This window comes from Juglans regia, chromosome 7, assembly GCF_001411555.2.
Source record: "Juglans regia cultivar Chandler chromosome 7, Walnut 2.0, whole genome shotgun sequence".
Lineage (NCBI taxonomy): Eukaryota > Viridiplantae > Streptophyta > Magnoliopsida > Fagales > Juglandaceae > Juglans > Juglans regia.
The window spans coordinates 2506172-2524831 of record NC_049907.1 but is presented as its reverse complement, the minus strand read 5'-3'; the positions used below and the strand labels follow the sequence as shown (position 1 = coordinate 2524831).

Sequence of the window (18660 nt, the reverse complement as noted above, 5' to 3'; positions counted from 1 at the left end):
CTTGGGACTGTGTGAGAGTAAGAGAACCAGAATCACGTTGGTCAGCATGGATATGGCACAACTTTATTCCTAAGAAAGCTTCAATTATTATGTGGAAGGCACTACATGATTGTTTAAGTGTTGATGATCAAATCCGCAGAGTGGGAATTCCTATGGCATCTAGGTGTGATTGATGTCAGGAAGGTGGCTATGAGGATTTGAATCACGTTCTGTATGCAGGTGAGTTTGCTAAGGAAATTTGGCAAATATGTGGTGGACATTTCGGTGCTGTAGTTAGGCAACTAAATTGGAAGGAGCATGTTCACTATTGGTTTAGAAGGACTTCGAAAACAACACAAACAGGGATGTTAATAGGTGTTTTGCCAATAATTGTAAGCTGGAATCTCTGGTCCCGTCAATGTTTGGCTCTCATGGAGGGCAAGTACGAAATGGTGGAGAAGGTCTGGACAGATATCAAGTTTTGGCTTTCAACTGTAGCCAATAGTATGAACAAAGTGGAGAAATTAACACAAAAGGATTTGTTCATTCTTCAGGAGTTGAATATCCCATCAGTGGTGCCAAGACTCAGACACTTCAAAGCAGTGAAATGGTTGAAACCGAGAGTGGGAAGGATCAAATTGAACACAGATGGATGCAGTCTAGGGAACCCAGGCAGTGCAGGAGCAAGAGGGGTGATTCGGGATCATGAAGGGAATCTTCGGTTTGCATACTCAGTGTCGCTGCCCTCAGGTTCGAGTAATTATGCAGAAATGTTGGGTGTGTTGGAAGGAATTAAACATTGTAAACGGATGGGTTTTAAAGATGTGGATATCGAAGTAGACTCCATGGTATTGTTGAATTGGCTAAAAAAGGGTAGATGTGGTGTTTGGTATTTGGAAGACTACTTGGATGGAGTTTTGTATTTTCTTAGTTTTATGAATTATTCCATTCTTCGGGAAGGTAATGTTCCAGCGGATTTCTTAGCTAAGATGGGAGCGCATGGTGTTACTAATTGTTGCAATAATTTGCAGGATTTGCCGTTGTCGTTTAGAGGTTGGGTCAGGTTGGATAAAAGTGGATAATGTTCCAGCGGATTTCTTAGCTAAGATGGGAGTGCATAGTCTTTTCCTTTTTATTTTTCCTACCTACTAGGAGCACATGGTGTTACTAATTATTGGAATAATGTGCAGGATTTGCTGTTGCCGTTTAGAGATTAGGTCAGGTTGGATAAAAGTGGATAATGTTCCAGCGGATTTCTTAGCTAAGATGGGCGTGCATAGTCTTTTCCTTTTTATTTTTCCTACCTACCTAGGTAGTAGGTAGGAAAAATAACTTGAGGTGGGTAGATCCCCACAATTCATCCTCCTTAGCTTATGAAGTAAGATTGACCAAAAGTGACTTAAATCTATTTGCCCTTATAAACCCGTCAATCTCCTCAAGCAAAGAAAAAAATGTTTTCTTGTCCTCCAAGCCCTTGACCCTTTCATCTCCTTCCTTCCTCCTTTCTTTTCATTCTCAAGAGATCAAAGATTCATCTCCCATTCACCAAGCCCTGCGACCCAAGCAAGAGAGAAAATGGTTTCCTTCCTTCCTAACTGAATGATGCTCACTTGTCTTTACCCATTTTCAGTTTATTTCCAAGTTCGAATCCAAGATTTTGTTCACATCTTTCCAAAGGGAAATCCTTGAAGGTAAGACCCTTTTGATTCACTTTCTATTATGGTTTTGAATGGGTTTCGATTTTCTCCAGGTAAGGTTACCTATTGATATTCGGTTTGGGTTTTTTTTTTTCACGCTATTTGGGTTTTTCATGTTGACAATTCATCGGTCTGTTGCTTGTCTCCCTCTCTCCTAAACTATGAGCAAATCGGAAGATTTCCCTACTAAAGTTATGAAAATCGAAAGATTTTATTCACTGTGATTAGGTTGTTTTTTGGTATCATATATCCATATGGACTTGTTTGAGTTGGGGTTATTTTCTGTGAAGTACTAATCCACCTGATCAGTTGCAAATATGCAAATATGGTTTTTATTCTGTTTGGAATTTTTTTTTTCTTTTGGTCATGTATATGCGTATGATGTGATTATAGTGTAAGTAATTCACTCATGCAGTACTGAGAGAAGAAAGAATAAGAAGCATACCTAGCACTGTCGAGATTCAAGAGGAGGAGCAATTCGAAATGGAGATTTTCTTTTTTTTAAGAAAGAGAGAATAGAGAGCACAAACGGAAGGAAAATATTAAGTTTCATATTTGAGTCGGTTTCAGTCTGTCAGAGGAAGTGATAAGATTGTAAATATAAAAAGACAATAATATTTAGGCGATGAAGCAAAACGAGAAACAAAAGTGGTAATTTAATAATAAATGCAAGGGTAAAATTGGAAACAAAAATATTAGACGAAAATATTGTTCCTCTGGCATTTGCATTTATAGATATAGTAGATATATATATTTGTTTGGTCTTTCGATAATATAGAGGAATATACTTTAGAGAAAGTGAGATAAGAAAAACAAGTTTAGTGAGTATATATTTTTAAGAGTATTTTCAGATAAAATAAATGTGTTTTTTTTGTAAATCTTTGAGCTCAACCACTTGTACAGAATTAGTTCTGCTTATACGACGATCAGTTGGGCAGTTGTATCTTGGATGAGTCAAGTCTAGAGGAGTTCTGCTGCACTAATGAATTTGAGACTTTATACACCGCAGAGGCCTTAAATCTACTTAAAGAAAGCGAGATTTCTGGATTCAGTCCAAACTGGTTTCGTTTGAATATTAATTTCATTCTAATTTTTATTATATTATTGTGTATTGCATCACGTATATAGTTTACTTGCTTTCGATTATACTAGGAACCATATCGGATACAAAATCTTGCTTCCTTCCATTTTTAAGGGGAAGTAATCGAGGATTAATTGTTCGTTTTCTTTTCCTGAACAGGACAGGAATAAATATTCGGTTATTTGGCGAAACGAAGCCATGAGAAATGGAGAAATTATTAGAGATGCTGCTTTGGGAGCAGCGTTCGGAGAGATATTTAAAGGTTTCTTTAGAGGAATTACTTGTGTAATAAGAAGAACCATTCAGTTCCAATCCAATTTGGAAGGCCTCAGAACTACGCTGTCTAGACTACAGGTATTTGTCCAAGATATTCGACAGTCACACGAAGAGTTGGGAGGAGAAATAAATGGATTGGTCGAGTTGATGGAGAAGGGAGAGAAGCTTGTAAATGAGTGCTCGAATCTCAAGTGGTGGCAACATTGCATCAGATTCTTTTACGCGCACAAACTCTGGAAGCTGGACAAAGAACTTCTGGTGTTCTTACAGATAGACATCATGGCTCGGATTATGAGGAATTCGTCGACGACTGTGAACATGGTGAGTGAAATTCGTGAGAGACTGAATCGTACCGAGACAAGTACTATTGATATAGAAGTGGAAGTAACCGCCAACCATGAAGATCTGGCAGCCGTGCGTGAAGAAGACAAGATGAGTTAGGGTTCGGTCGTGTGATGAAGTCTGAAGGATTAAGGATTAGGAGATCTATGGGCCGGGCTATTGTGTGGGCCTTGGTTGAGTCATGAAGTGGCCTTTGATTGGGCTAGTAGCAGTACTTACGTTTATGTTGTTTAGTTGGTGTTTTCCTTGTGAATTGATTATCATTCATCTGCTGAACATTCATCTGCTGAACATCTTGGTTTGTCCCAATGAAAATTGCACCGTTGAAGCTATTGTGAGCAAGCTTCAAAATTCTCAATGGCAAGCAACCTGTATTTAATCCTCTTGGGACCCCGCCTGAGAAATGATTGAAAGACAAATCTAATACCTTCAAATGAAACATTCCACTAATTGAGGAAAGAAGATTACCTTCAAGATTATTATTGGAAAGATTTAGATATACTAAATTTGGAAAAGTCATGCCAATGTTTTCTTGAAGTTTTCCTTCCAAGTGATTGGTCGAGACATCCATCAGGGTAATATGCGTGTGGATCAATGATGGTAAATATAACTGACCAGTAAAAGAATTATTTTGAAGATGTAGCACGCGTAATTTTCTATTGTTTTCAACCAACCAATTCGGAAAGCTTCCGTTCAACTTACTGTGAGAAAGATCAATTGTATCCAATTCATGCTGGACAAGAAGAAATTTCGGAATATTGTCGATGAGCTTGTTCAGATTACAATTGGACAATTCAATGATCTTCAGCTGAAACAAAGGGGACCAACCCATGGAACCTTCAGTTTTTATTTCAACTTTATTATTTTGGCCCTTGAATCTAAGAACCTCAAGCTTAGAGTAATTGGCAAATAAGTTGAATGAGAATATGCCCACAAACTGGTTATAACTAAAATCAATGTACTCAAGACTTATTCCGCTGGCTTCTACATATGATGATGAAGCATTTCCATTGAATTGGTTACCGGAAATATCTAACACCACAAGAGATGTCATATTGTTTAGGCATGGAGATAGGATCCCCTCAAAGTAATTGTCAGATAGATCTAACACTTCAAGCTTCTTCAATGTACAAAATTCTGTCAAAACAGATAGCATCGAAATTGATTATGCTCTAATCTAACAGTCAGTCAGACCAATCACATTTATGTTCAATTTAAAAAAATGGTCAATTCATAAGTAATTATAGATCAATAGGGTAATGCTAACAAAGTGTAAAGGCCTGCACAAAAGTAGTTTCACAACAAATTGAGAAATGATTCCCAAGTACAAATTTGCACTGATATCCAAATTAATTCTCTAACTTGCTTAGATTGGCCAGCTCTACAAGAGACATGGTGTCAAGTTTACCAACTAACTCTATAAAGATGGACTGCTTATGTTTTTCGCCTAGCAATTAATTACTATGCACTATTTTGATACTTATTCTTGAACTTTGACTTATTCCCCCACCCCTATATATATATTTATATATATATAAAGACTTATAAGTGTAAGTCTGAACATAATTGCTTTTTTAGTATCAATTATACATTTGTAAAAAAATCACAATTGATTTTATAACAAATATATATGTCTAAAGAGGCAAAAGTATTCTTAATATTAACCCTAATCATCTCCAATTAAATGAAAGTTGATAATTTCATCTTTTTATGTGTATATTCTTGTTAAAACAATGGGTACTTGACAATGGAATTTCGAATTAAGGTCATAGTTACATTGTGTTCTTCATGTGTAGTGGATGCAAAAGATCTATAGAATACTAATTCTTCATGTCATCAGATGAGATAACTCTTTCTTACCTTGGATTGCTAGTCGTCCACCAAAATGATTACCTTGCAAGATAAGAACCTCCAAGTTTGTTAAATTTGCATAACAGTAAATTAAAAAAAGTGAACACATTTTAATTATAGCATAATAGAACTTGTTCTTATAACATATTTCATGCTGCCATTGCACAAGCCCCTAGTGTCAGTACTGATGAGTATCATCATTCTCTTAATGTCAATAATTTAGATTTAGATTATCAAATCAATCTTATGATTTCAATTTTTTTTTTTTTTTTTGTTTCTAAGTTAATATGAAATTCAAGTTTAAAATCTTGTCCAAATCTAAATAATGTTGACATTTGATTCCAAGCGGTACATACAAATGTAATTCACTTGTATCTCAAAGCCTACGAATCTATGCATTAAAATTATTGTTCAAATGCCAAAGAGAGATTAATTCTGGTAATTTTTTTTTAATTAACATGCATGCTATATATGTCACATATTATATACATGTAATCTGACAAATGACGTCCTACAAAATTAACATACCTTTGGTTGGAAATGATCCTGTCAACTTATTGCGTTTAAGATTGAGAGTCTTAAGAGATTTGACTGCAGCAATTGATTGAAGAAAATTAGTGTCGTTGAGGGCATTGAAACTGAGATCTAATGTCTCCAGATTCTCCAATCTTGACAACATTTTCCAACCTGTAGTTAATAATTTATTAATTTATTTTTTTATGAAACGAAGAAAAAACCAATACAATTAGAATGAATATTAAGAAAAAGTGTAGATGTATTATTACAATCCCATCTTCAGAGCACACATTACTTTGGGTGGCTTCTCTGAGAGTATTTGAAGCACTACTACTACTGCTTCAGCTAATTAAAGAAAGAAAAAATAATTGGATGGAATTCATGTTATGCGTAGTTGAATAAGGGCTTTAGACCCATGTAAATACAAGCGTATAGGATATTACATACCAAAACCTCTTCGTAATCTATAGTTTAAAATATGGTCTATTGTGGTGTACGTTTTATGCGAATGCATAGAAATAGGCAAGAAGCCCTTGGGAATTATTGAAATAATAGAAATAAAATAATATCATCTCTCCAGACAGACAAATTGTAGTGAAGCACAAGCAACTATAATGGATTAGAATTAAAAAAAGAAAAAGAAAAGGATTTTATTGAACGGACCCATTAAACCATCCCATTCTAATTGCATGTTGAATTGATCCACATACATCTGCCAAAGCACAAGATTTCAAATACGTAAAACCCATATCCGTGATTATCCACTTTCCTTTTTTATCATTCGACAACCGTCCACTATTAATTAATTTAGTTTTCCAAAATAGAAAATATCAATTTGGTATCATTTTTATTAGGAAATTAATTTTTTCTTACTCAATGATTAAGAAATTATTTTTTAATACTGTTGTAATTTTTTTTATAAAAATTTAAGGATATAAAAAAATATATGGAAAAAAACTAATTAATTAAGAAAACATAATAAGTGGACTTGAAAAATAAGTTTTTGTTAATATATATAATGCCATTGTCCAGCAAGCTAAACAGTTGATTGAGGAACTTAGACAGATTATAAATTAATATATAATATTCTGTACCATAACCACTCCTTGTAAGGGATGTACGCAAGTCCGTTAGAAACGGGTCAAAAGATGGATTGCAAATTAATAAATCATATATATATATATATATATATGTATGTATGTATGTATGTATGTATTATACATACGGGAAAGAAGACTAGTATAATAGTGAGAAATATCTAATATCTACTCAATGATTAAGAAATTATTTTTTAATAATGTTGTAATTTTTTTTTTATAAAATTTAAGGATATAAAAAAATATATAAAAAAAAAAACTAATTGATTAAGAAAACATAATAAGTGGACTTGAAAAAAAAGCTTTTGTTTCCTAAAAAAATTAATTAAGTGGACTTGAAAACATAAGTGGGTTAATATATCACATGTATACTTGAAAACAATGGGCACTTGAAAAATTAAGTGGGCTTTGGACCAGCATTTGTTTGATAATAAGTGGCCGCATGCTTGAAATGCCAACCACAAAGACTAATTCATCAGTATGTAATCTAGCAAATATTTGGACAACATGACGTAATATTCATTAATATTACCTTCACCTCCTCCTTGTAAATAACTAATTATTAAGTCCATTAGAAACAGTTTAAAACAAACATATATGGATTATTGTGAGAGAATTAATTATCATGATCAATAATATTACCTTCACCTCCTCCTTGTAAATCATTAAACGCAAGACTCAATGTCGTAAGAGATGTAAGCCCACTTAGAGATGGTATGATGCTGTCATTAAAGCCATTTCTATCAAGATTCAATGTCTTCAGATTTTTCAATACGCATAGCCTTTCGAAAGTACGGCCACCTTGCAAGAAAATTATCGGAAGACACAACACAACAACAATTAAAAAGAAAGAAAGAAAGAAAAATAAAATATTAAAAGAAGCTTTCCACTCACATCATTTAAAAATACACGTGTAAGAATACTTCTAAAAATATTGATAATTAAAGCGACGTGCACCTGCAGCTAGCATGGCTCAAAAACACCCCTAGCTAAGGGTTAACCCATGCGAATCTCAAAGCGGCACACAAGTACTGTTTAATTAGTAATACAGTTCGGATATAAAACCATTTCATCTAATTTTATTATTAAAATTTTCATAAATTTTTATATTAAATATAATAAAAATTTAATTTTTTTTAAATTTTAAAATAATGAAAATATTAAAAAAAAATTTAATAATATTTTATTTAATTATTAATTTTTATTTAAAATTATCTTATCACATTTCATTTAAACCGCACATGTACTCTATGCATTAAAAGTATTGTTCAAATGCCAACGAGAAGGATTAATAACATGCTGAAAAATCGACATATACACCAGCTTTGATTTGACTGCAGCTAATAAATGTATGAAAAAATTAATTATAAGAAAAAAAAAATTATATATGAGATTATAAATTGATTATACATATATGAAAAATATTATTCTTATAGTTAATTTCTATCGTTAATTTTTATTATTGTAAGTTTTTTATTTTTTTATTATTATTTTTTTACTTAATGATTAAGTATATATATTTTAATAATATTATGAATTTTTTTTTATTTTTTTAAATATATTAAAATATGTTTAAAAAATATATGTAAAAAAAAAAAAACAAAACTCATTTCAAAAGCACTAGCAGGAGCCAGTGGCCAGTGGGAGCTCCCAACGGTGGGAGTGGCACCACTCTACATACATAAATACATATATATATATATATATATATATATATAATGAAAAATACTATTTCTACATAAAGTTTCTATTGAATTGTATTTTCTTTTCTTTTTTTTAATTTTTTTACTTAATAATTAAAGAAGTATTTTTAAATGAATTTATGATTTTTTTTATTTTTAAAAAATATATAAATACTTTAAAAAAATGAAAGCAAAAAAGACAAAAATCATCATATAACTAGAGCTGAGAGTGATTAATTTCCTACGCGATACATCACATAGATATGCTAGTTCTACATAACATTAAAAAAATGATAACATTTTAACTATAGCATAATAGAATTTGTTGTAATAACATATATATTTCACGCTGCCATTAGTATCAGTACTTGTGAGCATCTTCATTGCCTTAACGTCAATGATTTAGAATTAGATTATCAAATTAATGATTTCAAATTCTTTTGTTATTAAGCTAATATGAAATTCAAGTTTAAAATGTTGTCCAAACCTAAATAATTTTGGTATTTTATTCAATTAGAGTAGAGTATTTGTTGTTGTTAAGTCAAATTTAAGCTTATATTATGTTGCCAAGGCATGTAATGCCTAACATAACGCTAGGAGTTATGCAATGGCCAATAAAGCCATTTGGCTGGGCTTAAATGTCCAGCCGTAGGTTACATGGAGGTGGATGTATAATATTTAGTAGCACCTCATCTCCATGTTAAGCATGACAAAAAAGGTGAAAATCTCTCTCTAAAGTGTGTCTCTCTAGTCCCAATATTTTAAGTTGTGGAACATATGGATGTTGTTCTGGCTTTCTGACTTTCTACCAAGTAGCATATTGCACCATCGATGGGATAATTTCGGAAGAACTATGACAACGACGAAAATCAATAGAACAACTATACTAGATTTAAGATTTGCTAACAATGTAATATTACTTCCGTTGTAGAATTTGATGTATTTTTCTAACATAAGCTAAAAATTGCATTCCTTCAGTTGGAAAGGATCCCGTCAATTCATTGCGAGCAAAATTCAAAATCTTTAAGGATTTGACCGCAATAATTGATTGAAACTAATTAGTGTCGTTTATAGAATTTTAACTAAGATCTAATACACTACAACACAATTGCTTTTTAGTGACGGTTGGAAAATTGTGACAGTCCCTAGACCGTCACTAAAAGGCATTTTCTGTGACAGTTTTTGGAAACCGTCACTAAAGATAGAATGAGATTTTTTTACATTCGAACGTATGGGAAATATGCGTTCGAACGTCACATATACGTTCGAACGTTATGTCTGTTTACGTTGGAACGTAAAATGTTTTGGCGCAACCGTTCGAATGTTATTAATTTTACGTTCGAACGTAAAATGTTTGCACCAATGTTCGAACGTTAAGTAATAACATTCGAACGTTCATTGTAAATTTAAATTAAATGACTTTAATTTAAAAATTATGTGATTTTTATTGTGCATAATTTGTGAACAAGTCTAAAAAATTGAATTGTATATATTTATATATACACACTTTGTAATATATAAATATATATTATTGATTTATATATATTTGAAATGCAGTGATTTAGTATTAAAGTTGAAAACTATAACATCAAAGAAGATTAAAAATTGAAATGAAAAAACGATAAAAATATTCCATAATATTTTTCGTTACAAATATTAAAAATAAAATACAAAAATTGATAGAACGTAGTAAACAACAGTCAGATGATAACGTTATCCGCAAAAGTCGAACTCCGTACTTCCTCAGTCAAGGTATCAACCTTGTCGTTGAGGATAGTTACACGATGGGTGAGTTCGGCAACAGACGCCGATATAGCCTCGAGCGATCGATCGATCTTATGATCAATATGCGCAGTCAGCTGTGAGATGACCGCATCAACCCAAGCAGGCCGCACATCTCCTGCAGATGTACTCGGCGTATGCTGACTACTACTCCCGACATGACCTGGCTCAGGCTGCGTCGGAGGAACTAGATCCTCTACAGGGGGTGGCTGACGTCCCCTCGCCTGTCCAATGCTACGCCGATGCGTGGTCATGTCGAGGGGGCTCATCTGATCTTTGACCCGCTCCTCTGGCTGGGTCGGCACTCCCCGTGCAAGTAATAGTCGGCTGATGAGGACACCATATGGGAGATTATCCGTGGAGACGATGCTCGCCTCGTAACGGATCCTCTCAAAAATGTGCAGTGGCAAATCTATAGGATCTCCACGTGCCACTCGTATAAAAAATTGTGCCCGAAGCCGACTAAATGTGGTTTTATGAGCCACAGGATCGACATTTGTTGCAACAATAAGGTGCAACATGCGGAAGAAATGCAGCAGATGGTTCTGGTTGAAGGCGTTCTTCCGCTCGATCTGCATGCGATCCCTCCCGGTGAGGATGTAGAAATCTTCGTCTCGGTCATCATCCCGAGCCTCGACGCCAGTATCCTCAGCCTCTGACTGGCCTGCATCATCGGCTGATGCTGGCTCACATCCCCGGCCAGTAGATGATGCAGAAGTGCCTACATCCTCACGGGGTGTTGAGTGTGTAAATGTCTGAGCACCTCGATGAATCCCGAGGTGCTCGCCGATGACATCTGCCGATACCTCAATGGAAACACCGCGTACAGTCACGGTGTGAGAGGATGCATCCGGAGGCATGTCACACATCCCCATATAGAATTCTTGAACCATTGAGGGGTATACCTTCCCCCTCAATGTGCAGATATTTCCCCAGCCTCTACTGAGGAAAACATCTCTTAGGTTCGTCTGCTGCCAACAGAGTTCGTCGAACTCATTAATTAAGACCTCTCTCTCTACCATAACAGTACGAGCTCCGATACGGGCAGTGTCCGACGTGGCTCCTTCCCTCCCTCGTTTTCGTGTATGCAGTGGAAGAGCCATATCCTGAAAATAGAAAAGGAAAAAAAAATTATTTAGAATAATGCATTTTTTTGTATTAATTTTAAGATGCTCTGGATTAACGTTCGAACGTTTTATCTTTAACGTTCGAACGTTAAAGATAAAAACGTTCGGACGTTAACTTATACGTTCGCACGTAAAATAATGTAAATAAATTTACGTTCAAACGTAAAACAAATACGTTCGAATGTACAGATGTACGTTCGAACATAAGCAGTAAACAAATACGTTCGAATTTAAGTTCGAACGTATTTGTTTTACGTGTGAACGTAAATATGAACGTCCGAACGTCGAAGCATGAATAATGTAGAAAATCACTACGTTCGGATGTTATAATTAAACGTCCGACCGTATGTGATTTACGTGCGAAAGTAAATATTAACGTTCGAACGTATGTCGTTTAATAATATTCACGTCCGAATGTAAGACGATTAACGTTCGAACGTGGAAGCTGTAACGGCTCGGTAATTTAAACGTCGTACGTTCGAATGTCTTGGTGAAACGTTCGAACGTTTTGACGCAGAATGGCTGAGTCGACTCAGCCATTATTGAAATCTCGAAAATTTCTCTACAAGGGTCTAAATGCCGAAATGTCACCATGTAAATGAAGTATACACTTCAAGAAACATTTCTACGGTGACTATTCGGCCAATGACTGGTCGTGGTGGCCGGAAAATGAAGTTGAAAATCCGGTAATATTTATCCGGTTTTAAACCAAACTCAATCCAAATGTCAATCTAAATCTCAATAAAATACATGTTATTTGCATAAAAGATGAATACCTACCTTTTAGTGACGGTTGTGGCGGAGTTGACGGCGGCGGTGACGGCGGCGTGGCGGCAAATAACGGAGAAGACGATGGATACGGGCAGGGAAATGCGTTTCGACGTTCGGTTTTGGCCTTATATACATAGAACGTTCGAACGTACTTATTATTACGTTCGAACGTTTGTCAATATAATATATTATATTATAAATGTTTAAGTTATATATTAGGATGTTATATAATATTATTGACAATTAGATTATTGGTTTTTTTGTGAGTGCTTCTTATATTTATAAAGTTTAGCAATATATAAAATCCGCTCCGACTCCGACTCCGACTTGTCGGAGCGGAGTCGGATTTTTTTATTATTTTTTTTATCTTTTTTAACTTCATATTTGACCCACTTTTTTTTTAAAAAAAAATTTGTGAGCTTTTAAATTTCAATTTTCTCAACATTACAATCTAAATTAATTAAACTTTTGATTATAACAAAAAATACAACTAAATAAAACAAGTAACATAATAACATGCATTCAAAAATTAAAAAGAAAGTCCTATTGCAATAGAAACGACGCCGTATTGTATAGTAGTATACTAACTAATATAAATCTATTTTATATATTATATATATATGAAAATTTATAAAAAAAAATATATGATATATATTATTATATATGAATATTAAAAAAAAAGCACCGAAATATTAATAATAAACTAATATACTTGATATATATATATATATTAAATCTCTAATCTCTTATACTTGATATATATATTATATAAATATTAGTTATACTAATAATTATATTAGTATTAGTTATTATTAATACTATATATTATAGTATTATACTAATAGTGATATTAATACTATATCACTATTATAGTGATTAGTATAACTATATTAGTATTAGTTATAGTGATTTAGTATAACTATATAATATATTAGTATAAGTTATAATACTATAAGTTATAACTGTAGTCTATATTAGTATTAGTACGACGCCGTATTGTATAGTAGTATACTAACTAATATAAATTTATTTTATATATTATATATATATGAAAATTTATAAAAAAAAATATATGATATATATTATTATATATGAATATTAAAAAAAAGCACCGAAATATTAATAATAAACTAATATACTTGATATATATATATATTAAATCTCTAATCTCTTATACTTGATATATATATTATATAAATATTGGTTATGCTAATTGTAATACTATCGTAGTATACTAACTAGTTATAGTGATTTAGTATAACTATATAATATATTAGTATAAGTTATAATACTATGGTTATGGCTGTGTCTATATTGAAGTCGTGTTGTATATTATAAACTAATATAAATTTATTTTTTATGTATTTAATATATGAAATTTATAAAAAAAAAATATGATATATATTGTTGAATATTAAAAAAAAAGCACCGAAATATTAATAATAAACTAATATACTTGATATATATATATATATTAAATCTCTAATCTCTTATACTTGATATATATATTATATAAATATTAGTTATACTAATAATTATATTAGTATTAGTTATTATTAATACTATATATTATAGTATTATACTAATAGTGATATTAATACTATATCACTATTATAGTGATTAGTATAACTATATTAGTATTAGTTATAGTGATTTAGTATAACTATATAATATATTAGTATAAGTTATAATACTATAAGTTATAACTGTAGTCTATATTAGTATTAGTATTAGTTATAGCGATTAGCATAACTATATATTAATATTTGCTATAGTGATTTTAATTTAGTATAACTATATAATAGTATTAGTATAAATATTATTATATTACACTAGCTATATCACTGATAGTATTAGTATACTAATGTCTAATACTAATATATCACTATAGTTAATAGTATCACATAGTAATATAGTATTAGTAATTAATACTATAGTGCTTTATATAGTAATTTATATATAGGCTTAAAGTGGTTTACTAATAGTATTAGTATTAGGCCATAAATCTAATTATTATACTAATGTATATTAGAATTACTAATATATTTATCAAAATGAATATGTTGAGAATTTATTAGGTCAAAAAATATAATTAATACAAGATATTGTTATATAAAATTGATATGAATAATACTTTAGTTATTATACATTAGTATTATATGTTATTATAAATTTATAGATTAGTGTTTATCCATTAGTATATGTATTACAATATTACATGTTGATGTTATTATGCATCTTAGTGTTTATAGTATATTATATATACATTAGTATTACATGCTATTATATTTATACATTAGTAATTTAGAACAACATGGTAGTAATATTGTAAATTTTTAGTAGTATGATATTTACATATAGTCATATACTAAACTATTATTAGTAAATTTAGTCTTAATATTATAGTATAAATATATTATTTAACTAGTATAAATATAAGTAATTTAGAAAAACACATATTTTGTGCATAATATATAAATTATATTATGCACAAAGTACTATACAATGTAGTATATATATTATATTATAAGTTAAGTATAGTAGGAATCTTACGTTCGAACGTTTGAAGTTAACGTTCGAACGTTAAACTAAGAGGCGGGAATTTTCCCGCTCGATGTTTAATATCTGTGTGATTATTTAGACGTAAGGACGTTTATACTATACGTTCGAACATCAAATCCGTCAACGTTCGAACGTTAGTCAAATTAGTGCGGGAGATTTCCCGCTCAAATATGGTAACACTTTCATGAAATGTACGTTCGGACGTTTAAGTAGTATGTTCGAACGTTTATCTATAAATCTACAAACGTTCGAACGAGAAATTGTGATACATTCGAACATATATGAGGAAAGTGCGGGAACTTTCCCGCTAGATTTCATGTTATATCATAAGAAGGGTACGTTCGAACGTGTATTTTAAACCTCCGAACGTTCTGGGCGGGAATAATTTTAGAATTAACGTTCGGACGTTTAAAGTTAACGTTCGAACGTTTAAACTAATAATTTTAGAACTTAATCAGTACGCGCACGGGAGGATGCCCATTATTTCTTTTCTCCCGTGCGCGCAACAGAAAGAGAAAGAGAGAGAGAGAGAGAGAGAGAGAGAGAGAGATTTCGACGAGAGAGAGAGAGAGAGTTAGAGAGAGAGAGAGAGTTAGAGTGAGAGAGAGAGTTGAGTTAGAGAGTGAGAGAGATGTGAGTTTTGGTAAGATAATATTTTTATTTCTTGTCTTTATTTAAATTTTATGATATTTATAGAATGTGTTTTTGTTATAGAATATTTCTAATAAGTTTGTGTTGTATTTTTTTGAAGGATTGCTTGTTTTGGGAAGTTTGAAGATTTTGATTTGTAAGAGGATATTGTGAGTGCTAGGTATATTTCTAAACTTTATCAATATGTTGTTGTAATTTGATGCTTACTTTTTATCATATTGTGATTATTGTTTGTATAGTTTGTAAATAGTTTGTGAGTTATTCTAAATATGTTGTGATATAAATTTGAAATATTGTGTTTATTATTAAAAATATATTGTCATTAGGCTTTGTTAATACATGTTTATTGCTTATTCAAGTTTAGAAATATGTTAATACATGTGGCATGTTATTTTGTGAATATATTGTGAGTTATCACTTTTATATGTTGTGATATGGATTTGATATATTGTGATAATAGTATTTAAGTATGATAATTAAATATTTATAATAATAATTAATATATAAGTAATAACAAGCATAAAAGTAACTCTTTAAGAATTATAATAATTAAAATTATTGTATAACCATTGAAATTTAAGTATGATAATTAAATATTTATAATAATATTTGAAATTAAGTAATAACAAGCATAAAAGTAACTCTTTAAGAATTATAATAATTAAAATTATTGTATAACCATTGAAATTTAAGTATGATAATTAAATATTTATAATAATATTTAATTTTAAGTAATAACAAATAAAAGTAACTCTTTAAGAATTATAATAATTAAAATTATTGTATAACCATTGAAATTTAAGTATGATAATTAAATATTTATAATAATATTTGAAATTAAGTAATAATAAATAAAAGTAACTCTTTAATAATTATAATAATTAAAATTATTGTATAACCATTGAAATTTAAGTATGATAATTAAATATAAAGGTTATAAATAATTAAAATTTATATTATAACCTTTGAGCATAAGTATAATAATTAAAATTCAACTCTACGAATAGTAATAATTAAAATGTGATAATAATATTTGAAATTAAGTAAAACAATTAAAATAACTCTTTAGAATTATAATAATTAAAATTATAGTATAACTTTGAAATTAAGTATAACAATTAAAATTATACTTTAAGAATGATGATCTTGTACACAACGAGGGAATATTATCTTGAAGAAATGTTGGAATTTTAATTTAATTGCTTGACTGTCATAGTCTCTTCGGCCTTGAGAGTTGTCAAGGTCGGACAGTTTGTGATGGTTAAGTAATTAGACTAAAATTTAAACATTTCTTCAAGATATTCTCTCTCGTTGTGTACAAGACACGAAACTTAGGGTCACATAATCTTCCATCTCTCTTTAGTTTAACAATATAACACTACTTGAAGGTGACATTGTTAATTTAAACAACATGGAGATATTGTTGTATGATTTTTTGCTAGATGCGTGTGACATTGCATAAATACCCTTAGACCCGTTTGGGAATCAGTGTACATTTATGTGTCCACTGATTCCTGAATTGTCCAGTGTGGACAGTTTGAGATTATATTATCTGTATTGCACATTTTTGTTACTCGTTACTTTCCACGTTTAATATGAAGTTTCGGTGTCTTCTTCTACTGTTCTTCGGGTATACTGTTCGTAGGGTCACAATCCTCGATATTTGAACATGTATACTTGGAGAATTATGGGGAGGTGCTGCCGAAATTTCTACTAACGTGGAAATTAGTAGAGTGACGAGATTTGTGCAATATGGAGAATATAATCTCGAATGGGATAGGACCAACTACCTTATCAAAAAAGCAATGAGAATTGGAGCATGACATGCATGTGAATTTTCAATATACGTGTTATTAATATATAGATGTTTTTAGAAATGGACAAAAATTGGATGCGTCTGGACGATAGACTTGGAAAGGATTACGTACCCTATGCATGTGGAGTAAGAACCTTCATTGATTTTGCACGGGCCTCTGCTGATAGTCGTGGTTACATTAAGTGTCCATGTCGAGGGTGTAAAAATTTGTGTGCGATAGGATTGGATGAAGTAGAGCGTCATATATTTGTGAACGGTATGGATCTGGGGTATACGCGATGGGTACTGCATGGTGAGCCGTATGAAGGGTCAGCAGATGTATTGGTCGATCATCACAATTATTTACGGCACATGGATGATGATTATGAGCATGATGAGATGGAGGAGATGTTGGGTGACATTGGAGCTGGGATGTTTATGGATGAGGTTAACGACAATGCCTCAAGTGGTGGATCAGGGACTGATTGTGAAAATTTTCCTTCACTGTGGGAAGATGCAAAGCGCGAGCTTTACCCAGGTTGTACAAAACATTCCAAAATGTCGTTTATTGTGCGGTTGCTTCACATAAAATCATTGTGTGGGATGTCGACGAAAGCAATAAACATGGTATTGGACTTATTTAACGAGGTGCTTCCCGAAGGGTCTGCATTGCCTAAGAACTTTTATGAAGCGAAACAGTTGAGAAAGGGATTAGGATTTGAGTACAAGTCCATACATGCATGCAAGAATGATTGTGTATTGTTTTGGAAGGAGAACGAGGAGATACAAGCATGTCCTGTATGTGGAGAGTCGAGGTGGAAAGGTAAGAAAAACGTGCCGGTTAAGGTGTTGCGGTATTTTCCCTTGAAACCTAGGTTGCAAAGACTATATATGTGTAAGAAAACAGCTCATGATATGAGGTGGCACGAGGAGAAAAGAGTTAAGAATGACGGGTATATGAGGCATCCGGCTGATTCACTTGCGTGGCAGTCTTTCGATAATCAGTATCCAGAGTTCGGGTTAGAAGCTCGGAACGTGCGCCTGGGACTCACAACCGATGGATTCAACCCTTTTGGGAATATGAGTACAAGTTATAGCACTTGGCCCGTTGTATTGATTCCGTACAATCTTCCACCATGGAGGTGCATGAAGGCGCCAAACTTTTTGTTAACTTTACTCATCCCTGGCCCTAGATCACCTGGGAATGATATTGACGTATTCATGCAGCCGTTGATTGAAGAGCTGAAAGAGTTATGGGAAACAGGGGTTAGAACTTATGATGCATCTAAGTCGACATCTTTTCAGATGCATGCTGCGGTAATGTGGACCATAAATGATTTTCCGGCGTATGGGAATCTTTCCGGCTGGAGTACGAAAGGGAAGTTAGCGTGTCCGACGTGTAATAAAGAAACTGCTAGTGAGTGGCTAAAATTTTCTCAGAAGTTGTGTTT

General features: G+C 32.1%; 1 protein-coding gene across 2 annotated transcripts; it reads left to right on the top strand.

Moving 5' to 3' along the window:
- Positions 1-1298: 1298 nt before the first annotated feature.
- On the top strand, positions 1299-3695 carry LOC118349015. Of its 2 annotated transcripts, none has more exons than XM_035692144.1 (2): positions 1299-1670; positions 2917-3691. In XM_035692144.1, exon 2 carries the CDS (start codon positions 2956-2958, stop codon positions 3472-3474), a length of 519 nt encoding a protein of 172 aa, XP_035548037.1. In that variant the 5' UTR covers positions 1299-1670; positions 2917-2955; the 3' UTR covers positions 3475-3691. The 2 variants fall into 2 exon arrangements, with proteins under 2 accessions (XP_035548037.1, XP_035548038.1); XM_035692145.1 differs by having other exon boundaries at positions 1632-1670; positions 2922-3695.
- Positions 3696-18660: the final 14965 nt, after the last annotated feature.